Source organism: Chanodichthys erythropterus, chromosome 5, assembly GCF_024489055.1.
Source record: "Chanodichthys erythropterus isolate Z2021 chromosome 5, ASM2448905v1, whole genome shotgun sequence".
NCBI classification, from domain to species: domain Eukaryota; kingdom Metazoa; phylum Chordata; class Actinopteri; order Cypriniformes; family Xenocyprididae; genus Chanodichthys; species Chanodichthys erythropterus.
The window spans coordinates 7632314-7659216 of record NC_090225.1 but is presented as its reverse complement, the minus strand read 5'-3'; the positions used below and the strand labels follow the sequence as shown (position 1 = coordinate 7659216).

The window sequence follows — 26903 nt, the reverse complement described above, 5'->3', positions numbered from 1 at the left end:
ATTCATAGTAGCACCTGAGTCCTGAGCATTGTATCTCTATTGACTCTATTTACTTCTTTTTTAATACACGTTCCTGCTTTTGTGTGTGTATATATGATTGGTGAACATTATAAAAAAAAACTTGACCATCACCCCCTCTATTTTCCATTCATGTGGCTCATCTGCTATGTAACGCCCACTTTTCACCATCTAATCAGTTCCCATTTACTAAAATCAAGTACCAACCTATATTTGGTTAACTGAATGTCCATTTTTTTCTCTGAAAAACAGATTTTTTTTTAGTATTTCAAAAACATATATCAGTCTTTCAATCAAATTTTCATGCTAGTGACAATTTGCAGGAACAATATAAATTTTTTAAAGGTACACTGTAACTTTTGGCCCTCTAGCAGTTAAAAAAAATAAAGCTGCATGCATTTTGTGGAAGAGCATTGCTTTGGTTGTGCTTCGGCTCTGTGTGACCGTGTGGATGAATATGGTTCTTTCTCATAACTAAAAAAAGACAGAGAGATTATCCTACTGCTCATAAAACATTCACTACTAGGCTTAAGAGATATAACCAGTTTAGATGGAAATGATCTTAAGCTTACTAGCTAAGACGTTACTGTAGCTTTACCCATTAATAGACATAGTACTTCCTTGAAAATAAATTTCAGCACAGCGCAACATCCATAATGAAATGGCCCTGCAAAAAAGATAATGCTTTACAATGAACTCTAACAGAGTAAAAACGCCATTTCCGAATGTCTTTTACAACACTTCAAATCCCTCAGCTTTTGCCATCTCCGAAAAGCCAAGGCAATGTTGATTCTTGTTTTATTACGATCTCTGTCACGCGCTTTTCGACTTTTTTTTTAAAACGGGTGATCAACTAACCTATGCCACTCCCACACCATACACGTCTCAAAGTAGCTGAAGCAACTTTTCTCTATTTATAGATATGACAAGTCATGCATTGTAAAGTTACATACTGTATGTACGCAATTTCCCACAAAATCCATCCCACCCCATCTAAAATATAAACATTTATAATAGGCTTACCATAGTGAATCAGGGTAAAACATGTTTTGGAAGAAAGATTGATGACTCAGATGTATTGTCTCAATATATAAATGTTAATTGTGAAAGAAAAAAGTTCCATAGTGTACCTTTTATATTAGTTCTCAAACTTTTGATCCTCTTTGTCAGATCATTACATGCAGACTTCAAGGGAGGAAAAATTCACACCCTTTTTTACCCTGTCCGACCTTGGGAACCGGTTACCCCAGCAACCACCAAAGTCAGTGTAGCTCATGTGTCTGAAGCTGTTAATGTCTGTCTGCCTTCTGCCTTCTCATTTCTGTCTTTATCTCTCTCACCCTATCATCCACCCTTTATCTCTCTCACCAACCTTCCCACTCCCTCTTTCTTCATGACAGCAGGCCAGCCTCCAGAAACAAACAGAAGTTTAAAGCAAGTTTTTAATCAACTGTCCTGATCCAGCAAAAGACACACTCAGGATTATGTGGATTTGGACAATGAATACTACAATATCTCTGAATAAGAGATGAGAATATATAGCATAAGGGAGACATGGCAAAAGATAACTGCATTCAAAACTCCCTCATCACCATATTTGTGTCACCTGATCCTTCAGAAATCATTGTAATATGCTGATTTGCAGCTCAAGAAACATTTCTTATTATTATCAATGGTGAACACATTTTTTCAGGATTTTTTGATGAATAGAACATTAAAAAGAACATCTTTTATTTGAAATTTATTTCACTGTCACTTTTGATTCATTTAGTGAGTCCTTGTTGAATAAAACTCTTAATTTCTTTCAAAAATAAAAAATAATAAAAAAATCATACTGACCCAAAACTTTTGAACGGTAGTGTATATTAATACAGAATTGTGATAGGCCTACTTTCTTAATTTTATTTGCATGTTAAATTGAGATTGGTATGGTCATTACTGCTTAAATTTCCTTTTGCTTAAAAATCATGAAGCAAACCTACAATCAGACTTAAAAACGTGTCCTAAGGCACAAACTGAGCACAAATCAAAATTTGACTGCAATCCATAATTTTCCAGCCTGTTTTCTAACCCAGCATCACGTCCGGAGGGCAATAATAGCAACCATTGTGGAGCCTTTCACCATCAGAGACTTGATGAAACAACGGCAGCCTGATTTCACAAGAGTTTCAAAGTAACAAAGAACAGTCTGATTGGTTCAATTACAGAATAATGTGTTTCTTGATAAAACAGGCAGTGCAGAAAACTATGTAAAGTCATGTCTAATATGTTGTGATGTTGATAAATAGGCAGCTAATGACAAATAACCATTCTTCGGGGCGTAAGATCAAGCTTAATGGAGAGAATGGGCAAGAAGTCGTTATCTAAGCATCATTTTATGAATGTCAGATTAAAAGTTGAAGAATAAAATAGGTATGTTCCGCCTTGAGGTTAGACTGATCCGTAGGAGGGCTATCTGTATCTGTGAATAGTTAACACTGCAACGTTTACGTATGCGAGGCTCTTAAAATGACCCTAATCTTCTCAATTAGATAGAATAATCATAGTTATACGCTGGGAAAATGATGGACCTCCGAGGCACACTCTCTCAGAGGCCAGTGTTTGAAGATGGCAGAGAGGCAGGGGGCGTCTAAAAGCGTCCCCTTCTTCCCCTGTCTTGGCAGAGCCCTCTTAAAAAGCGTTCAGGAACACAGCAATTGAGTTCAGAGTGAGCAAATCAGCTGGGTCGTGGGAGTCTAAAAAACGGCAATCAACGTGTCACTGTTAATTAGGCGCCACTCGGAGATGCCCGTGAAACTGTGCTTCCTTAGCCAGGGTGGAAAAGAAAGCACAAAAAGCATTTTTCAGGAGCCAGAGCTGGAGGGTTGCCTGAGCTTCTGCATGTGTTTCCTCCTGAGAGATAGGACAGGACTGGCTGTCTTTATATCTCAGCATCCTGACATCAGCTAGACCAGGACTGATCTAGTCTCAGCCTCAGAAAGCAGAAAGTTCATTGAAATCTGTTTGACAGACTTCATGCAACTTTCAGGAGTAAAGACACACAGGTTTTTTCATCAGTTCACCTGGGAATGAAGCATGAGATATATAAATATTTATTGCAAGATTACAAGTTTGATAGATAGATGATAGATAGATAGATGATAGATAGATGATAGATAGATGATAGATAGATAGATGATAGATAGATAGATGATAGATAGATAGATGATAGATAGATAGATGATAGATAGATAGATAGATAGATAGATAGATAGATAGATAGATAGATGATAGATAGATAGATGATAGATAGATAGATGATAGATAGATAGATGATAGATAGATAGATAGATAGATAGATAGATAGATAGATAGATAGATAGATAGATAGATTAAATATATAATTATAACTTATTAATGTATAATTGTTCATGCTAAATTCTTCTTTTACATTTACATTACCTTTGCTCTCATCTAACACTCACTTAAAAGTTAATCTTTAAAAACTAATATTTTACTAACACTATAAAGGTAGTCTTTATTAATTTTCAAACTGCACATTATGTTATGCATTTTTCATGTTTTGTTAATAACACTATTCATATTTTTTTAATGAAATGTTTCAATATAACTAAAGAGTTTCTAGTTTTAAGTCATTTATTTTTAATTTACACAGAAGTTAGTAGAATTTTAATATTGTTCAATATAAATATTAATATATAATGTAAGTACAATAAATTCTAAAAACCAATTCAGGCGACCTTTAGTCATTACTTAAATATATATATTGTTGTGAAATAAAAAAATTAAGTTCTGAAATGCTGTTAGACTTTTTACTTGTAATTGTTATTTTATTGAGCTTGGATGACGCACAAATTATGCCTAATGATTCGATATACTATCATGACTTGTCATAGTTTAACATTTTCAGTTAATCAAAAATGTATTTAATGTTCATGTAAAATACAATCTGATGACGTGTAAACGTGTTTCAGTGTTTTGAGTTGTATGAATACTTCTTTTAATTTAGACAAATTTAAGTGAAACTGGGCTGGGATTTATATTTCCCATCATGCTTTGCCCATGGCACTAGAAAGGGAGAGTAAATGCTAAAATTAAGTGTTATATAATGTTTTTTGCACAAGATTAATGGTAAGGGAGATTTAGCAGTAATTAGTGTTTTGTTATGCTAATTTAGAAGAGTTTCTGTTAATGTGGGGTTTTTTTTGGAGATTTACCATCATGGTGACAAGCGGTGCTTGGTAAGTGTTGCCAAGCATGTTACTTGTTACTTAGAAATGCGTTTTATTGTGTCCAAAAAGCATCTTCACCTTATTTAAAACATTATGTTGGATCCACTTAAATAGTTGTATTCATGTTGACAATTTTTAAGTTCATGTTACTTAGAAATGTGTTTTTATTGTGGCAAAAAAACGTCTTCACCTTACTTAAAACATTATGTTGGATCAACTCAAAATATTGCTTTGAATTAATGTAATTCTCCCAATTGGCTTAAGTTAAAAATTCTAGTGGAAAACGTTAACATATTTTTTTTTTGTTGAACCAATGTTTTATTTTTTAGAGTGTATTTCGGATAACTCTGGCGCATAAAAACAAAACAAACTGTTTTTGGCTGCATAGCATGATGGTCAAGTGGCCTCTTCCTGTCGTTTTTTTGGCCAGAATAAGCTGCTATGATGACTTTTTGCCAAATATCTGGCTATATGACACTAGGAATGAGGCAGTGCTGCAGGAGCCAATGTTACATCTCACTGGAGACGAGTTAAAAGAAGGAGACAGAGAAAATTATGCTTTGGGGTTAATTAGGGGGTATTAGCATCTCAGCACACATCTTCAACCGCCGCATCACCACAGAAATAAGAGAGGAAAAAGAGTAACAATAAGAAAGCGAGGCAAAAGTGAGAGAGACTGAGAAAGAAAGAAAGAAAGAAACACCAGCAATGCAGCAATTCACCTAAAGGATGATGGACAACACAGACAAGTCATGCTGACAACAACATTGGTATTTTCACACTTCATTTCTTGAGGATGCCTGGGCAAAATATACAGGGTACAATGCACATGTGGTTTATTTCAGATACCCCTGCTACCTGACTGCCTCAGTGATGTCATCAAGCTCAATCGGGCCTGACAACACAGACCAAATGAATAGTTTGGATTTTGCATGACTGGCAGGCCTTCTTTAGCCTCTGACATGATGAAAAATATTTTACATTATCTCACAAAATTCACACTTTCAGTGTTGCAAGACTATCACCTAATGAATGAAAGGCAGAACTACCACTTCTGTAATAAACCTTTAACAAAACATATATTTAAAGTCATTTCATTGTATTAATTCACTGCCAAGAGGCTTGGAAAAAGCTATACTTCACTACAAGTTACTTATGTTTTTCATCATCAGAAATCTCAAGTGATTATATTGGGAAATTAAGCCAATGTTATGTACTAATACTGTAAAATAATTAGTTTTTTTTTTTTTTTTTTTTTGTCCCAATTGTCCCCAAGGATGAGCAAATTGCCTATCAAAAATAGTATGACAGTATTCAGAGAACAAACATATCAGTAAGGAATCTGATGTTGGCAACCAATTTCTCTTCCAAAACATAGTAAGGAACAAACAAGTACAGTGAAAAAAATTCAAGATGACGGAAAAAGCAAGATAAATGTTTTAAATAAATACACACTATTGTTCAAAAGTTTGGGGTCAGTATGTTTTTTTTTAAAGAAAAATAAGACTGTAATCTGCAAGAATTCATTAAATTGATTTGAACATTTAAAATGTTCAAGATTTCTATTTCATCTATTCATCGAATCCTGAAAAAAGTGTTCAACATTTTCAACATTGACAATAGTAAGAAATGTTTCTTGAGTATTTCAGATGACGCCAACTCTGAATCAACATACGAAACTGCCAAATTTTCCATATACTGTAATCATTATGATCAAAACTTGTAATAATTGCTTTAACGAGCCTAAATAAATACATGATGTAAGCTTACTGCATGATTTGCATTATCTTAAAACTGTATATTTCTGACACATGGATATTACTTTGACAGTCACCTCTGATAACAGTTTTCTCTAAATTGTAATGTAGAAACATGCATTTTCTGTAAAGCTACTTTGAAACGATATGTATTGTAAAAAGCGCTTTACATTCATAAATGTGAATTGAATTAAATTTCTTACTCTCCAAAGCAGCGTGTTAGAATGATGTATTTTTGATCAAATAACTGCATTCTTGGTGAGCATAACAGATTCTTTCAAAAACATTTTAAAAATTGTACAGACCCCAAACTTTTTAAAGGTACAGTCACTTTTTATTGATGAAAACAGTTTAATCCAGGGGTGCCCAATCCTGTTTTTGGAGAACTACCTTCCTGCAAAGTTTAGATCCAACCCTGATCAAACACAACTGAACTAGTTAACTGAGATCTTCAGGAGCACTTGGTAATTACAGACAGGTGTGTTTGATCAGGGTTGGATCTGTACTCTGCAGGTAGGTAGTTTAATCTAATGAAAAATCCTAGTTTAATCTAATAAAAAAAAAAAAAAAGGCAATTAACCTAAACATTTTATTTTATTCTATTTCATGCTAGCTCACTAGGATTTGGAACAGAGCCTAACTGTGCCCTTACCTCACATTTAGTTCCATGAAGGCAAGTTTAAATTTCTAATCAACAAACAGGCCATCATCTAAATCACTGAATATAATTAACACACCAAATGTGCTTTCATCCTCCCACAGTAGTTTACACAGTTCAAATGCTCCCAAGGTAAAAAAAAAAAAAAAATTCTGTAAGCACTACCTCCACCTGTTTCATTTAAGGCAGCATATGTGGAGCGTCTGAAGGTTTCCCCTGGAGGCTGTGCTGAACGTGGGAGAATTTTCTTACATTTTCTGAACGATGTAAACTATGATGGCCAGAGGCTTCCCTATAGGCCAAGACTGAGCCCTGCAGCAGTGTGCGTTCAGCTTGTCAGTTTCTCCCAGAGCCGCTCTCAGACACAATCATGAGTGCTTTCTCAAAATGATGAGAAGGAGCTCGCAATCTGCTGCTGCCAAATGAGAAGTGGGTCATCTTAGATTACAATAATCTTAATCCTGAATCAAGTGGAGGCTGGAATGGTACAGTAGTGTGTGATGTGTGGTAAAATAAATGTTTCTGTTTAAACCTTTTTTCCATTCTAAGTAAATGTAAACAGTCAAAAGCAAAAGCTATTTTATCACAGCCATGGCATGGTAGTGCTCATTAATGATGCATGAAAGAGCATTCGTCTTATGGAACTCAGGTTCAATCTGTATCGTTTTTAAACTCATTCACTCTTTCCAATAGTTTCCTGTCTATCTCAACTTCTCCTGTACATGCACGAGAACCAGTGAGGTGTTTGATCTTGCATGTCAAGCAAGTATGGTTGAGCTTCTGTTTATTGATGAGCTCTATGTATGTGTATGTTTATATTTGAATAAAAGCCTAAATTAAATATGTTCATATGTAAAGTGATCTCTTCAAAAAACTGCTCAATTAATATTGATTATTTTTACAATCTCTTTACAAACTTTTTGAAGCACTGAATTATTGGTTGCGTGGACTTTACAATGGATGAACAGAAATCACTCAGGTTTCATTAAAAATATCTTCATTTGTGTTTCGAAGATAATGTAAAGTCTTATGGGTTTGGAATGACATGAGGTTTCACATTTTCACATTTGGGTCAAATTTCACTTAAACAGTCCTTCAACTGAGAATTTGATGTTTCCCTGAAGGATCCTGCACAGAAAGTTAGGGAGCATGTATACACTGGGGAAAAAATTGGTGTAGAAACAAATTTAATTCAGAAATTGTTAGTAAATTTTACAATTAACCCTTGAATGCAAACCTCAGGTTTTTAGGGACCCAGGACATCATTCACTACCCTCCTCCTCATTCATTTTTTTAAAAGTTAGACCTTCTTAGTATTCCTCAATTCCTTATAAAAAAATTAAAAAGAATACCCGTTTTCCCATTAATTTTTTTTTTTTTTTTTTTTTATTGTACAGGGTCGCTAATGTCTAACAGTGTAAGTACATTTTCTCTGCACAACAATAATTGAATCTTTGATGACTGAATAAGTGCAATTCACCTTAATTCCACAATGATGAAGTGACATTTCACTCATAGTCAATGCAGGCAGAAAACAAAAGAATAGGAAGTATCATCAGCAAAACTTGAAATGGCTCAGGGATTTACTACAGAGAAAGTACTAAACACGATCAAATATTACTGTCACTGTCACTCGATGGTGGATCTGGTGATAAAGCTGTCAGTGATCAAAATATTGATTTTGTAGATTTCTGAAGAAGTTGAAAATCGGATCGCATATATGCGACAGATGTTGAATGTACTGGGAGATGAACTCTGATGAGGACAGTGATGATGATTAATACTGTATATTCTTCTGTAATTGTTACTCTAATATCAATCAGGAGACTTTTATATTATCGTGACAGGTAGAGATCTATCCATGTTCGATAAATCTGGGTCGCTAAAGACCAGAATATGTAATAATGATTGGCAAAACATTCATTCATTCATTTAAAGGTGCCAGCGAACATTTTTTTACAAGATGTAATATAAGTCTAAGGTGTCTTCTGAATGTGTCTGTGAAGTTTCAGCTCAAAATACCCCATAGATTTAAAAAAAAAAAAAAAAATTTTAACTGCCTATTTTGGGGCATCATTAACTATGCACCGATTCAAGGGCTGCTGGCCCTTTAAATCTCATGCTCCCTGCCCATCGAGCTCGCGACTCTATAATACAGTGCATTTACAAAGTTTACACAGCTAATATAACCCTCAAATGGTTCTTTACAAGATGTTCGTCATGTATGCTGCATGCATGCTTCGGGTCATGTGAGTATAGTATTTATTTGGGTGTTTATATTTGATTCTTGATTTGAAGTGTTTAAAAATGAAAATAACAGTCTTGTCTCCGTGAATACAGTAATAAACGATGGTAACTTTAACCACATTTAACAGTACATTAGCAACATGCTAACGAAACATTTAGAAAGACAATTTACAAATATCACTAAAAATCTCATGTTATCATGAATCATGTCAGTTATTATCGCTCCATCTGCCATTTTTCGCTGTTGTTCTTGCTTGCTTACCTAGTCTGATGATTCAGCTGTGCACATCCAGATGTTCTGCCCTTGTGTAATGCCTCATCATGAGCTGGCATATGCAAATATTGGGGCATACACCCCGACTGTTACGTAACAGTCAGTGTTATGTTGAGATTCGCCTGTTCTTCGTAGGTCTTTTAAACAAATTAGATTTATATAAGAAGGAGGAAACAATGGAGTTTGAAACTCATTTTTTTTCATGTACTGAACTTGTTATTCAACTATGCCTAGGTAAATTCAATTTTTAATTCTAGGGCACCTTTAAGGGTTAATAGCCAATGTAACACGTTGAATTAAATGTAATATTTTTGAAGTAGAATGACTGAAATAGTATTTTCTTATAAAAATGTACTCCACTAATCTTTATTTACAACTTAGAAAAATATATTTTTTTTTTACAGAGTACGTCTTAAAGTTCTCTTCATTAAGTCTGCTTCGTTATACTTTGGATGTTGGAAAATAAGCATTTCACTCAAGCATGCGGTACACTTAATGCAAAAGAAATTACAGATTTGACAGTTTACTCTGAAGTAGCACTAAACACCACATTCTGAGTTATGCTGATATCACAGCAAATGTCAAACACTGACACAAACAAGTTGCTCTGGCAATCACATGGCACCTTGGTCTCTCTCGAGGAGATTAGAATGTTGACGAAGCTTAAAAGCGTTCTACAAAAGATAGTGCTGGCATTAAAATCCTGTCGCTCCCTCAGAATCCTGTCAGTTCCCTCGAAGCATCCTGGTGGCTTCATGTTATTTTACAGAGCTGTGAGGCTCTTATCTTTATTAGCATATTATTAACATCCAAAACCCCTCCAAACCAGAGCATTCTAGGGAAGACAGATTTGGACAATATGGCCGTGTTAACGTTTGGCCAGTTTCCCTGCCCTCCGGGTCATGAAACACTTTTTTTCAAAATACTGAGACTTACAAAACAGGCAAATTTACATTTTTCACAGATAAATACAGTTGTTTGTATTTCTGCCAAATTGGCAGTTCAGTTTCTGTCTCCTTCTGTTCACGTCTGTCAGTTCGCACAAGGCTTGTTCTCCCAGCATTATATGCGAGATTACTGCGCACAGCAGCTGCTCATGAAAGCGTCATGCTGTACGGCACACGGCTTCCAAAAAGTTGTTGTGTCCAGAGGTCAGCGTTTGATCACAAAACTCAGAACAGTTCTATGCTTTTAGTGCGTTTTTCACATACCCCTCCTGCTGTGGCACTATCATGATACAGTGAGTGTACACTCTAAAAAATGCTGGGTTAAAAACAACCCAAGTTGGGTTGAAAATGGACAAACCCAGTGACTGGGTTGTTTTGACCCAGCGGTTGGGTTAAATGTTTGCCCAACCTGCTGGGTTGTTTTATTTAACCCAAATATTGTTCAAAATTACTGTATTGCTCGCTTAAAATGAACCCAAATTATGTTGGAAATTATTAATGTTTAATAATTAATTAACTAACAATCATTGATTAACATTTATTAATACGTTTATTGAATAATAATCAAACAATAAACATTTATTAAATTGCTTATCAATAAATGTTCACCTTTTGATTATTATTGTTGCCTCTAGTAATTATGTATGATTTTTAATTTCCAACCTATTTTGGGTTCATTTTAAATCAGCCATTTAGTGATTTTTAAACAATAGTCGAGTTAAATAAAACTACCCAGCACGTTGGGCAAACATTTAACCCAACTGCTGGGTTAAAATAACCCAATCGCTGGGTTTGTCCATTTTCAACCCAACATGGGTTGTTTTTAACCCAGCATTTTTTAGAGTGTATGATGGCAATATCATGGTTATCTGAGGTGATTCAAACAATACCCTGGTTTTATCATGGTACACATCCAGAAGGTAGCACTTTATTGTACAGTCCTGTTCCCCATGTACATATGTACTTATTATAGTAATTACTAACTGAATTGTGTGGTTTAGTCCAAATTTTCTGAAGAGACTCAATCGCTTTATAAATGATGAACAGATTGAATTCACATATAAACACTGATCAGTGAACATGAGCTCAACCAAACCTGCTTGACGTGCGAGAACAAACCTCTTGTGGAAGCTCAAATGTGCTGCATAACACACGAGAATGAACCTCATTGGTTCTCGTACGCATTAAACAAACATGCTTGAGCTTCTGTTTACCACAACTGATGTGTGTGTTTTTTTAATGTTTATAGGCGAGTAAAAGCCTAAATTCACTCTGTTCATCAAATAAAGCGATCGAGTCTCTTCAGAAAATTTGGACTAAACCGCTCAATTCATATGGATTACTCTAACGATCTCTTTATGAAATTTTTGGAGCGTCAAAGTGTCAGTTGCGTAGCTGTCAATGGAGGGACAGAAAGCTCTCAGATTTCATCAAAAAGATCTCCATTTGTGTTCTGAAGGTTCTGAGGGTGAGTAATTAATGACAGAATTTTATTTTTTGGGTGGATTTTACCAGTCACTGACTGTCTTTGACACCGATTTCATTCAAAGGATCAACATGACACCGATGTGAGGAAGAACAGATTGTACCAGCCAGACAAAACAAAGAAAGAACAGCATGCTTTATGTACCTGATTTTTCTGACACTTGTTCATTTCGGATCATTCAACAGCACTGCATCCGCAATGGCAGCTGGCGCTGAATCTAAAGCAGTGGGAATGAGGGTTTCTTTCCACTGAGACACAGAGGAGGAGTTGTCTGCAACAGGCAGATGGGCTGTGCTTTCTTTGCCTAATGGCGATATGCCTCCCAGCTGATCTGTATGCTGAGCGAGAGGTTAACGATACTGTGCCTGGTGCCAACTCTTCAGTCTGTATGAAAGACAAACTCTAGGTGTTAAGAGCAAAGATTTGTCTAGACTCCAAGAGATTTAGTGTGAAGCTCAGTTCTAGGAAATTATTAATGAAAGAAGGGAAACATAATCATTTATATTACGCAACAACATTTAAAGAAAATGTCCTCAAAGCTGATGAAAAACAGACCTTGTGTTTAAGCATAAAAGGGTCATACTAAACACAGCATAATCCACTGATGAAGCTTTGAAAGACTTTGGTCATTAAATTCATGTGGGGTTTGATTATCATGTCTTGGTGAATAATATTAATGGGCCATCACCCATCTCTATGCATCCCTGAGCAATCAAAATCAATCAAAAGAGCCTCATAAACTACACTGAGTGTCAGCACTGATATAGGGCGAGTCTCACGAAGCCTGTCAGGAACATAACCATCATATTTCAGTCCAAAATCAAAAGAAAGAAAGAAATAGGAAAATACATTTTGCATAAAGAAAATAAAACCTCTTTTGCACTGTGACATTATTTTCATGACAATTATATAATAATTTTGACATATATTGTAAATATATATATATATATATATATATATATATATATATATATATATATATTTACAATATATGTAAATATATAATAAACTTTAATATGTTTTATATAAAATATATTATTTATACCAGTGTTGTTATTATTAACTAAAACTTAAACTAAAACTATAATTTATTTTTTTTAGTGAAATAAAGTTAAAACTTAAAAAACTTAAATGAAAATTTAAATGGTTTGCAACCAACTGCAACCAACTATTTATTCATATTAAACATTTTAAAGTTAAACATTTAAAATACTTACAGTCTACACAACAGTCTCCGTAATCACAGCGTCACAGACATTAATATTTTAATGATTTATAAAAGATGAATCACTGTCTGGCCATCTGGGATTTTGGTATGGAGATAAAGGTTATGATTATAAGTTTTTGGTAGTATTATACTACATTGTGTGTGTATATTAGCACCATTTGTTGTTTTCTTGTGGTATGGGATAGAGCGTTTGGACCCGGAAGCGTTGCCGCGTGACGTCAGACTCAACAACCGAATAACAAAAACTAATAAAAATGAAAAAGCACATAACGAAATGACCAAAACTAAAATGAAAACTAAAAATATAAAAAAGCTCATTCTAAATAATAAATACTATGATAGTATATGTAACGAATGTGTAGCGGTTATTAATCAATTTATGGATGAAATATGAATATAATAATTCATAAGGTTATGAATAAATTATGATTCATATATCGACCCAATGGGGAATTAAACATATATTGTGAATCAATTACAACGAATTATAATCAATTACATATATGATTAGTTCTGGTTTAATAATTATTTAGAGAAACTGTTCGTTTGTCCAGCAAACTAAGTCCCTCACAGAATATTATAAACGGAGTTATTCTCTGGCCATGAAAATAACTAAAGCATAAAGCGATCGAAAAAACGTTAAAGTGACTTGGTCTTCAGTTGGAAGAACAACAGAACAATCGAGCATGAATTAAGTGTTTTAATATATGCAGCTACGAATACAGAGGTTATACATCTAAATATATATACAAGAAAATACATATATATACACGAGAATGAAAATGAAGAAAAGACAGGGAAAGAAAGATGATCAAAGAATGGCAAATTACACAGTTAAACCCTTTTGAGAGAGCCAGCACAGAAATCAGTTTAGACAAATTTAAGGTAAATGATAATACTTGCTTATTGGTTCAAGTCTGTGAGTAGCAGTTTCAACGCGCTTGGCTTGGTCCTTTCCGAGAGGGTTTCTCCGGCGGGGTTTTCAAAAGAGGTTTAAACTTAAGTAACTTAACCGAAGAGAGAGAGAGAGAAAGGAAGTGGTCCTCCCGAGCTGCGCGCGTGGTTGGGAAGCGCGGTCACCTGAGGCGTCCGGGGAGACGTGCACGAGACGATCGGGAGGTCACCGGGAGAACACAGAAAAGGTGTGTGTTGTTGTTTTTATGGAAACCCAAACTAACACACCTCCTGAATTGTAGCGGCCAATAGATGCGCAGCACTATCTGGCGGGCAAAGTTCCTTGGTTTGGTCTCCTAGATGAATTTGCATACTTAGTGGCCATCAGACCGGATTTCGAGATCGAGTGCTTTCTTCACAGTATCATTAAACACATAGAAAAATGCATATGTCAGCCATGTGACCCACCTCAGTAAATAGCTCGAGTCCGGAGCTTTACGGAGAGACCAAACTCGCCAGATTAGAAAGGCATAGACAAGAAGTTATGGTTTACAGACAAAATTATATCGTTAAAATGCACACTAGCACAAATACACTAATTTAAACACTAGGAAACATGCATAGGCCCTAAAATATATGAAATATATATTTCAGCATAGTGGTAGGATATATATACAGTTAAAAATTTATGTTTGTGTGTTTCTGTATGTGTGTCTGTGTGTGTGTTTTTGTGTGTGCCAGTGTGTGTGGGTGCTGGAATGTGGATCTGGCCCATAGTCCACATGAGGGGCCCCTTTGATGTCCTAAGAGCAAGGAAATTGGGCCTGCTGTGTTACCTCGGAGGGCAACAAAGGTGTCAAGTGGGCTCATCTTTAGTAGACTGTTCGGAGCCGATTTAGTGATTAAGAAACAAAGTTCATCAGGTTAAAAGCATTCTGAAAACTCCAAAGTTTATTGACTCTGAACGGATCCATCCAGACGTTACATATATAAATAATAATAAAATAAAACTTTTATATACATATTTAATTGTATAAAGTATACTGTATATCAATGTCTCATTACAGTGTGAATCTAATGAGAAATATATATGGGTCAATGACTTGACGGGACATTTTTTTTTGTCCAAAGGCCTTAATATTAATGAAAAAATAAAGATATGACATCCAAAGTATGTAAGGTAGTACAACTTGATCTCTTTTATTGAATCCAAAAACTTTTAATTATATTTTGACATGCATTCTCTGTAAAGCTGCTTTGAAATGATATGTATCGTGAAAAGCGCTATACAAATAAATGTGAATTGAATTGGATTTTGAAGTGTCAAAAGGTCATTCAGTTTAACCGTCCAAAGGCCAATACAGCCATTTCATTTGTGATTAAAATATCTTAAAATATGCAAAATGTATATATATATTTTTTATTCTGGCATGATTTTATAATATCATATATTACCATAGTGCAAAAGTCGTTGCTTTGTTATGAGAAAGAATGTCCGGAAAAATGAATTTCATTTGATATCATTCGGAGTAACCAATATAAAGGGACCATTTTGGATCAAGTCATGGAGTCAATATCATGTGACAGGATGTCAAATCATTCAGACACCTGCAAAGGACCACATGGTTGTGAAGCAAAGTAACTAACTCTCTTTTAGATTCACTAGATTCTTTTAGATTCAATAATCTGACTTTATGAGATTCACTATGTATTACTTCGTCTAAAACACCTGCCTAAATGCCTGCAGAAGTATCTTTAGTCATGATAAACATATATAAATAAATATCTGGGTGGCACACTGCCACTGCCAGTCAGGCAGAAACTTGTGAGGGTCCTGTCACAAAAAAGTGAGGCAGAAAATGAAACTGCAACAAACCAAAACTGACAGACTGTCAGTCCAGCTTTGATGACTAATGATCAGTAACCAGTAATTTCACAGTGGGCTTGATACAAAAAATCCCCATACCTCTGGACAGACACAAGACTCTATTACAAAAAACAATCAAAATGCCTCTAGGTCACTCAACTGCTAAACACTAGAAATGTAAACATATAGAGCCTTTGCTGAAGACATTCTTAAAAAGTAGTCTGGGAATGATGACTGACATCTTGGCATTTAGAACTGAACAGACTTCCTGCTACCCAACTCACTTGAGGCCGTTTAGCTAAAGAAGGGGGGGGGGGGACACAAAGGAAAAAAAAAATACAGCCTGTCTCCTGTTTCCTGCTCGGCTCTGACAAACAAACAGCTGATGGGCCACCGGCCTCAAGCCCACCAATGAAACAAGACTCATTAGTGTCACCGTCCAGCCAGAATGTTGGACTAGAAGAGGGCTAAAGAGCTGCTGGCACAGTTACACAAGCTGAAAGCTGATGAGGGTAAATATTAAGATTCTTTTGGGTTCAAGTGTATGAATCAGACTTCTCAGCAAAATAAGCCTTCAGTATTCAGATAGATAAAATATTAGTGCCAAATATGGGCCACAAGGCTGAACAACATCACACAACAATTCAGACTTCAGTTCATCTCTCATTATACTCCCGAGATGAGCCTCCCCACATTTGAAAGTGTGTCATCCAATGATGCCAAAAGTCTCTCACTGGCACTAAGCCTTATTATATACACAATATGCATTTTCTTTTTAAAAATTCCATATACTTCATTCAAAAGTTTGTGCTTGGTAAGATTTTTTTTTTTTTAAATTAATACTTTTATGCAGCAGTGATGCATTATATTAATTAAAAACAGTGAAGAAGGCAAAGACATTTACAATGTTACAAAATATTTTATTTAAAACTGCCTGTACTTTTTATTCATCAAAAGAATCCCAAAGAAATTTGTCACTGTTTACACCAAAAAAAATAAATAATCAGCACTGTTTTCAACATTGGGGATCATGTGACACTGAAGACTAGAGTAATGATGCTGAAAATTCAGCTTTGCCATCACATAAATAAAAATAGTTATTCAATAAAACAGGAATAAAACTGTTATTTCACGATATTACTGTTTATACTGCTCAAATAAATACTGCCTGAATACTGCCTGAGCATAAGATACTTCTTTCAGAAACATAAAAAAAAAAAATCATACAATTATACAAAGACATCAATGGCATCAATACCGAGGGTAACGCAGCTATGACGCCATTGACAGGCAACTCCCAGACACGTCCTGTAGCCTTGGTTAAAATCGCGTTTTTCTCACGATTTACAAATAGTTGGAAACATTTCTTCGGTTCTCTGTAAAAAAAAAAAAAAAAACTAATCGCACGGTTCTGCACACTCGGTTTGGCAAGCACTTGCACTGCGGTTCAGACAGACAGAGTTAGGCTAATGTATGTTTCTGATACGCATTCTGGCTTCCCCTAAACTTTGTTCACTGTGAGTGCCGCATGGTTTATTTGACCAGTCATTTACACCGTCATCACCCGGGTGTTGATAGCGTGCAAGCGCAGGTGAGACCTGAACAGCACACGTTTCTATCTGTGTTTAAACTAAACTCATTTAAGCCTTGCCAATTTAAACATTAGAGTCGCAAAAGAGAATTTACGCGCGTGCTGTGAGAAGATTTGTGCACTTAACCAAAGCGCGCATGCAGAAACGTGTGTACAGGGCGCAAATATTGAGGTCTCTTTCAAGTCTTGTGCTTGAACTGACAAATTCACACAAAATTATCAACATGCCCATTTTGGTGAGTATCCTAGCAAGCATAGTCGTTTATGACTTAAGTAAACTTATACACTCGAGAAAGAATGCATGTGTTCAGTATCAGTGTACTGATCCGTATATTATGTCTTAAAGAGACAGCAGCCCTTGCACTCCTGCTGTCTGAATGTGTTTTTAATGTTAATCAAACAACAAAAGACAAGGAAATCTACGGAAGAGGATTAGGGCCAAGCAATAATAAAAAAATAAAAAAATCTTGAGATTAAAGTTGTTAAATTTCGAGAAAAAACTCGTTACATTTCGAGAAAAAAGTTGAAATAAAATGTTGAGAATAAACCCGTTAAATTACAAGAAAAAAACTTGTTAAATTTCAAGAAAAAAGTCGTTAAATTACAAGAAAAAATTCTTTAAAGTATGAGAAAAATGTCATTAAATTTCGAGAAAAAAAAGTCGAGATAAAATGTTGAGAATAAACTCATTAAATTTCGAGAAAAAACTCGTTAAATTTCGAGAAAAAAGTTGAAATAAAATGTTGAGAATAAACCCGTTAAATTACAAGAAAAAAACTTGTTAAATTTCAAGAAAAAAGTCATTAAATTACGAGAACAAATTTATTAAATTATGAGAAAAATGTAATTAAATTTCGAGAAAAAAGTCGAGATAAAATGATGAGAGTAAACTCATTAAATTATTAATTATTAACAAATTCATAATTTAACAAATTTGCTCTCACAATTTAACGACTTTTTTCTCATAATTTAATGACTTTATTCTCAACATTTTATCTCGACTTTTTTCTCGAAATTTAAGGAGTTTTTTCTCGTAATTTAACAAGTTTATTCTCAACATTTTATCTAGACTTTTTTCTTGAAATTGAACTAGCTTTTTCTCGTAATTTAACAACTTTAATCTCAAGATGGTTTTATTTTTTTATTATTGCTTGGCCCTAATCCTCTTCCGTAGAAATCACTCATTGCTCATGACTGAATAGTAACTTAATAATTAATAATGATTGATCTTTATTTAATTTATACACTGAAGATTAAATGCAATGTTGTTTTATATTTTATTAGCTACTTTATTCAATTTCTGTACCTGAAAACTGGATACATGAAAAACCTAAAAAGCTTTATTTATTTGTATCTTTGCTTAGCTGTATTTATTTGTGCTGTTTGATTATTTGTTCTTATTTTCTTTATTTTTATTTGACAGTAATAATTTTTTACCTGAACATAGTACATACCGAAATGTACCGAAACCGTGAACCTAAAACCATGATACAAACCGAACCGTGAGTAATCTGAACCGTTGCACCCCTAGTAAGTACTCAACTTAACAAAATATATAACACTGGCCTAGTGGTTTTTAGATATTTTACTGCAAAAATCTTACATATTGTGCCTTTAAGTAAGCACAAAAAAAGTCTTAAAGGAATATCATCTCAAATAATTCCTAGGTTTAAGAGAAGCATAAAATGTTAACTGAAACTAAATTATGACTGGTTTTGGTGCAGAAAACCTTGACTAACAGAAGGGGAAAATACCAAAAGATAAGGAAAAACCTTTAACAGTCAACACAAAGCCAACAGGCACCGTGATATCAAACACACTTTGTTTATTATAGTTCTCCTCACTCATCATAACCTCTTAATTTCACACAGTCATTCCTATCTGCATCACTTACTGGAAACCAGCCCCCCCTCAAGCACCCACACTGGTGTATGTGCGACTTCCTCTACTTCGCCTACTTCCCTTATTACAATGTTTTAGTAGTTATCAAAATTTGGGGTGTTCCACGAAAGCATAATATAAACAATATTGAGATTAAGTTCCCAGAACGATTGAAGAAAAAACAAGCATTTAGAGCTCAGACAGAGGAATGTGTGTGTGTGTGTACAAGGTTTGTATCTAAACTCCATTCTTTTCCACATCAAGTTCTGGGAGGGCAAATAAAATGTTCAGAACTAAGAAAACAGGATACTGTCTTTCAGCCACAAAGTATAAAAAGGGTCACAGATTACAGTGCCGCCTGTTTTTTTAAGTCTATCAGGTGGAAGACAAACCTGTTTGTCCTTTTCCTTTGCCTTCCCGCTGCTGGACACCCGGGAGGAAGTGACATCACGAGGGATGACAGAGATTTGGTGCAATGGCATGTTCATCCCCGCAGTTCAGTGGAGCTCACACTCTCTGAAGCTGAAGTCTGTCCACCAGCACCGGCATGATGGAAAGAACCACTAATCCAAATCTGACAGAGAGAGAAAAAGAGAAAAGAAATAAATAATCTAATCATCATTTTATGAATTCCTCTTTTGATGAACAGAAAAATGCACACAAATATCTCTTGTAAATTAATTGCTGTTAAAGAGAAAATTCACTGCTGGTAAAATGGGCTTTCAATACAACTTGGCTGAAAAATTATTGCTGACTAGAGAAAAAGGGCAGTTGTTTTTTGCCAAATAGGTAGGCAAACTTCAACACCCATAATGCACTGGACATGTTGCCGTCCAAGGCCCCTCCCAGTCTCCTCCTATGGATGGGCTTGACCAGAGTCAAATACCACCTTGCTTGAGTAGGAAATACTCTTAGCAAACTTTAGTCATAATGGTGTGTCAAAATATATTGTTTCCAGGTGCAAGAATTCAAAGAGTAAACATTTAGCAGGAGTGAGTTACTTTCAGTTTCCAGTGAAGGATCCAGAGCATTGTAGCAAAGTCCCTTTCAAGGAAAGTCAGTTCACTCGGCGGCCACATTTGCAATGCCTCCGAGCAGCTAATTCAGGCATCCAAGACTAAGTCCTATCTATTTGAATGGGGAAATCCTGAAATCTCAAAAACAGCTTTTTGCGAAATTTGCAATAAAAACTGACATGAACTGTCCCATAAATGTTGTTTCTTATGCTCAAATAGTGCTTAAAAAGCTTATTTTTCAGGTTAGAAAAGCTCTTAAGTACGAGTCTCAGGTTTCTATGGGAACTGGAGCTTCTAATGGCATCTGCAGTGACGCAATGACTTTATAAATCAGCGATTGGCTCTTTTACTTAGAAGGTGGGACGCATTCCGCCATATTGCACATTGCAGTTTCTCTCATTCATAACTAATAGGAGTGAACCGTCTTTCTATATCTATAGTGTATATTGTATATCAATAGTATAGGCGGCAAAGAATCATAAATATGGAGAAACCACAACGGAAAATCTGAAAAACCTCTGAATTTGTAGTCAGTATTTCAAACTGGATGGCTACGAACAGTGTTTTAGGCCAAATGGAGGTTGGGGGTAAACTAAACTGCCGTTCCGTCAGTTAATTAGGAAGAAAAGGAACAGGGAGGACTTTCTTGCTCAACCTCCTGAAGAAAAATGCTGTCACATACAGTTAAGAAGGCTGCTGCCAAAGTATTTTTACCATAATGCTGTTTAAAGAGTAGACTAAGTACAATACAATTTTCATCGATGAACTGTTCTGTTAATAACCCTCTGTTTATCTGTGGGCAGGGATATAAAAAAAATGCAAAAGTACAATCTGCAGTTTTCACGCAAGCCCTGGAGCTGTCAAAAGTTGTTGCTGACAAATAAACAGGAATTTTCCGTCCAGATAACACAGAGAAAGAGTAAACAATGCTCATAGTACCAACATTAACATTACAAAGCTGGTTGAAAATCTCCAAACTTACACTTTTAACCATTTTCTGTGGACAGTAATAATAGTGCAATGTTAACAGAGCCGGGTAAACAGCGCTGACTTGTGTGAATAGAATTATCTAAAGGTAAAGCTTTAAAGGGGTGGTTGCATGCGATTTCACTTTTTTAACTTTAGTTAGTGTATAATGTTGCTGCTTGAGCATAAACAGTATCTGCAAAGTTACAGCGCTGAAAGTTCAATGCACACGGAGATATTGTCTTTTCAAGTTATGGCAGTTTAAAGCCTACAAAAACAGGCGGTTTGGACTACAACAAGCTTCTTCCCGGGTTGGTGACATCATAAACCCTTGCTATTAACATAAACACTGCCCCCGGGAACACAAAGTGGGCGAGGCCATGTGGCACAGCATAATGAAAGCGGAAGAGTTGTTTACACCGAACGCGAGCTGCGCGACGCGACGCGTCAAAAGATATATAACCCATTATATTCTGTGATATTTTCTACACTGGATGCGGCGCTGAAGACAGATTCCAGAATCTACAGTTCAATGCCGGATTTACACAAAGACTTTTACTGAAAGATGAAGCAGTTCCCACTTTAAAAGCAGAGGCAGTTGTTTATCGCTCCCAAACTGTAAGTACGTTTTATTGTCTTTTGAACGTAATGTTATAGTTTTGTTGCTGTTTTTAATGCATCTAGAACGTATACAAAGAGCAACTTGTTTCTGCTAGCCAGTTAGCTAAATTCTAGTGCAACAAACACCAACAAACTTCTATGTTCATAGACAAACAGTTGTTCATGCTATAAATTAAAAGATACCTTTACAAAAATGCGACTACTCAGTCATGTATTCGGCAACAGTAAAGCTTTAATCAGGATAAAACTGTATATGAATAAATACCATTCATAAACGTCCTTTAAAAGCCGCGATTGCAGAGGTTCTGCCTGACCCTCTTCATCTGGGTCTGATTCGGCTCTATTTGATACAGCAATATAGGCCCTATTATTTACTTTCCACCTAAGCGCGTAACTACGAATGGTAAGGGGCGTGGTGTTTCCGGACGCTTCAGCGAATCACGACAGACTGGGCCAGTTACCAACCTGCTGACCAATCTGAGCACATTGCGTATGGCTTCGTAGTGGCTTCATAGAAGCAGGAAGTCAAACGAGCCGTTCATATGACAGTGGAAACAGAGGTATAGAATAAAGGTACACCCTGTGCACCCAAAACACAATCAAGCCTAGAAAAAAACCATGTAACCACCCCTTTAAATACTCATGCCTCAGTGAACATATTTCAACATTCATTTTAAATTTTTCAGAAAATATCTTCATAAATTTGCCACCTTTAATGTCACCTACTTTGGCAAATCCAACAATTATCCTCAAAAGTGTTCACTGTATTAACCAAGTATGTTGTAAAAGAAACTTTTATGACATAATAAGGTGGACTGTATAAACAAATAAATAAACAAATAAAGCCTTAAACTCCTGGATGTTACCAAATCAACAAGCTTGCCAGATCAAGAAAGTGCTTTCCATGTTTTGTGCGCAACAATCATCAGGTGGCAAATGGAATTAAATAATAGGTTGATAAAAATGTTGTTCGAATCTAATCCAAACACTGAAATCTGCTTGGTTAATAGGAATTTCATTCTAAAACCAACAAGGATGTAGATCAGGAAAACATCCCATTTGGAGAAATCACGTTAAGTATTCAGGAACACTGCTGCATATTAATTGAACTACAAAAACATCAAGTCTCATGCAGCGAGCAAGGAAATGAGAAGCAGCAGTTAAAAGTTGAATCACCAATTACAAATCAATTCCAATATTCTCCATAATGAAACGCATTCCTTGAAGGAGAACAAAGAGCTCATGCCATGCTGAGACAATGCAAAATCTGCTTATAAATAGGCAGTTCAACTTCTACCACCATCTGCTGCAACCATGACAGCAATTCAATTTCTCCCATTTTGTGTGGGTAAGACTTTGCATCTATATTGCCACATTGACCACCGGCATCAGACCAAATCCACCAGTTTGGCACTGAACAATGAAAACGTTCTGTTTTGCACTGTCTGCAAGTGCAAATGGTTTGCTTAAAAGACAAATGCATGCAGCATGACAAATAGTACATGCTGGTAGTGAACATTTCTTGTTTCATTCTGTATTTCTGAAGGATCAAAACTGCTGAAAAAATATATATATATTAATATATTTAATATATATATATTAAACGGTTATTTTAAATATTGTTTTGATGAGATGTTCTTGCTTCCACTGAAGTACAAGACACTCTTTAGAATCTAATTCAACCAATCACTGAAATTGTTATGCTGATACTATATAACAAGGAATGAAACATATTATACAATAAGGAGCATTTTTATTAGTGGAAAATAGCCTCCGATTTTTGGATCCTACTTTTACGTATAACAGATTGAAGTCATTTTCACATTTGGTTGTGTGATTATCAGTGAATGCATATTATGATCTAATATTGTGATATTGTTATAACGGTCAACACATGGGGAGGAGCAAATGAAATCCTCCCTGTTTGGCATCAAAAGTGCCATTAATTCATAAGCTGCTCACAGAACAGCTGGTCAGTTCATATGGATCCAGGGCTCACAGCAGGACAGTTATCTGAGCAGAAACTGCTCCACATGACCAATCAACAGCCTGTGCTAATCACACCGCATTAAAGCAGAGGGCATGTGACTTCAATCACTCATGTTCCATCGGATCAATAGGCTGAGAATAATTTTTAGCTCTCTAAAACAAAAGCAGTAGCATATGGTTTACTGGCAAGTACATGAGGCGTGTGAGATGCTGATGAAACTACAGTATCCTGGTCCATTGCGTCATTTTTTATGGAGATTTTATGTCATGATCAGTGATAGCTTAAAGGGACAGTTCACCCAAAAATTAAAATGATCCCATGATTTACTCACCTTCAAGCCATCCTAGGTGTATATGACTATCTTCTTTCAGAAGAACACAACTGGAGTTATATTAAAAAATATCCTGGCTCTTCCAAGCTTTATAATTGCAGTGAAAGGCACTTCTGATTTTTGAAGCCCAAAAAAAGTGCATCCATCCTTCATAAAAGTAATCCATAACTCCAGGGGGTTAATAAAGGCCTTCTGAATTGAAACGATGGTGTTTTTGTAAGAAAAATATCCATATTTTTTAAACCTTTATAAATTAAAATAACTAGCTGTAGATGTAGCAGTAGCGTAAGCTTAGATGCCTCTCGTGGTTCAAACAAATATGGCTGGGCAACATCTCAAGGTCTTCTTCTCTTATATTGAAATCCTCTGATATTACTCATTTTAGACTTCTAATTCATGACCAGTGTTTTGTTTTGTTCTATTTTCTACGCTTCCGCGTTCGTCAATACGCCATGCGTCAGGTCAGGGGTTATTCTTTTGGTGCAAGACAATTCACGTAGGCTGTCTGCCGGAAGCTAGTTATTTTAGATTATAAAGATTTAAACATGGATATTTTTCTTGGAACTCATCGCTTTGCTTCAGACAGAATTTATTAACCCCCTGGAGCCGTGTGGATATCTTTTGTGATTTTTTTGGGCATCAAAATCAGTATAACTCTGATTGTGTTCATCTGAAAAAAAGTTATATACCTAGAATGGCTTGAGGGTGAGTAAATCATGGGATAATTTTCATTTTTGGGTTAACTATCCCTTTAAGGCAAATCTTGAGTGTCAATGGAAGAAAAGGCAAAAAACATCAATCTCATGGCTTTTGTTTCACTGAAGAAATGATTGGTTGAGAAAAGCAACTAGTGGTCAAATTCATAAGTCATTAGCCTTTGAGGTTTTCATGAAATCTGATGTCATAATAATAATAATAATCATGGTCTTGAAGCCTGCGGAGTGATGACTAATGCATGAGGTCTCTGAAAAATTCTGGATCTAAATGAGCGGTGCAAAGTGAACATGTCTATTTTATGCATGCACTGCACCAGAAACTTCTGCACAGTCGATCAGAGTAGAACATTTAAAAAAGGGAAACCGTCTGTCAATCTGACATGCCATGCCACATACTGTATGTACTGTGTAAAGGGCAAGTATACCTATTATTATTGCTCAGGTTTGAACAAACCCATAAACTTAAGCATTTATCTTTGGAATGTAAATTATCCCAAGCATTTGTGCTACAGAAAATAAGTGATACCTCAAGTAATGTTGCTTGTTGAGCAGGGATGAATTTTGTCATAGTGAAAAATAAACAAATAAGGGCAGTGGTGCACAAAATGGCATAAAATAGTGCATAAGAATGCAAACTGGGACACACCTAGACAGTTTTGCACAAACACCACTGAGATTTTGTGAAAAAAAAAAAAAAAAAATGAGTTCATGGTTAGCATCTGGACACAAATATGGCTCTTTCTGGCTGCAATGCCTCAAAGAGCATAACAAATTTGTTTTTATGAGTTTTAGTTAGCAAAACTGTGATAAATTATTGATAAAGATAAATAATACACTTAAATATGGTATAGCAGCCTGTCTTATACCATACATAGTAAAAAAAAAAAAATCTGTATTGGATTTGATTACAGAGCTAAAGCCCACATAGAAACTGACACAGAGTAACAAACAGATCAGAATATTTGCCTCAGCTCAAATCAGAAACACTCCAGTCACCAAGTTCAAGCTCTAAAAGGAAGAAAGGCCGAGAGGAACAGCAATGATCCCTGCTGGCAGCGCGTGATGAAGTGCACCGTATGCTTCATGACTGCCATGCATCCAGCAATCACAGGGTCCAAAGCAGGGATTTAAAGTCACCATGAAATCAAAACCGACAATTCTTAAAAAAAAAAAAAATTATAGAATATTGAAGTATTTATTATAAATTATTTATCAGTGCACATCATTTTTTAAATTCATGTGCTCTCGTAACTAAAATAAGTTCCCCTCTCTCTTGCAGCAACATTTCTTCTCTTCTCTGATGACGTGTTTACTGGCACAAGGGCGAGACAATCAATCCAACAATTCCAATCAATTCCCGATGGAAAAACATCAAGTCCCGCCCTACATTTTTTCTCGTTCGAGAAGCCATTCACTTGTATATATGTTGCAATAGGGGAAAAAATTCCCAATTGTGTGGATTCCTATAAAAATACCTGCATTTCACTCACAAAAATTAGCTGAACAACATTAAATGTGACCACAATTTTGGGAGGGATCAGGATCTGAACATGAGATTATGAAAGTGAAGGTCAAAGGAATATTTCTTGTAGTTGTTTGCAGTTCAAACCTTGTGTGACTGTCGATTTGTTTTAAATAAACCAATCAAAACTGCTTATAAAGTAGATGTGTATCGATAACAATTCTGTATTTGGATCTATATTTATTTCCGTATTTATTTATTTGACTTTTAGAGGGAATTATAATAACATGAATGATATTTCTAAAACAAAATTAAATGAGAATAGACAACTCTAAACCACAACTGACACCATATCGTTAGTTGGAATCTCAACAACTTTTTCAAGCTGATGAACGATAAAAAATTGACAGCCAATCAGAATCCACTGAACTTTAAAAAGCTTGAGCATTTAAAGCGGTAGACAACATAACTGAGCACACACTTACAATAAGCAGAAAACTATCGTCCCTTGGTGTAAGCACAAATATGGTTATGGTCATAATTGTCTTTCTTGGTGCGAATTGGCCTTAACTCTATGACAGTAAGAGAGAGTAGCTGCTCTGTGCACTGAACTGATCAGGCTGGTAAATTACCCAGCTTCCAGAAAGGACGATCCATCAATAAGCAGCTGCCGCTGGAAATGATATGAGATCGATACAGCAATGGATCCATCCAAGAGACA

At 35.5% G+C, this 26903-nt stretch overlaps 1 protein-coding gene across 4 annotated transcripts in view; it reads right to left on the bottom strand.

The window, feature by feature from the left end:
- The window catches only part of marchf8 (membrane-associated ring finger (C3HC4) 8), a 125421-nt gene that overhangs the window by 74804 nt on the left and 23714 nt on the right, over positions 1-26903 (bottom strand). For all 4 annotated transcript variants that reach the window (XM_067385869.1, XM_067385865.1, XM_067385868.1 and 1 more), the window contains exon 2: positions 19473-19654. In XM_067385869.1, the coding sequence (XP_067241970.1) occupies positions 19473-19568 (96 nt within the window). In that variant the 5' untranslated portion in view covers positions 19569-19654. The remainder of the gene's footprint in view (positions 1-19472; positions 19655-26903) is intronic.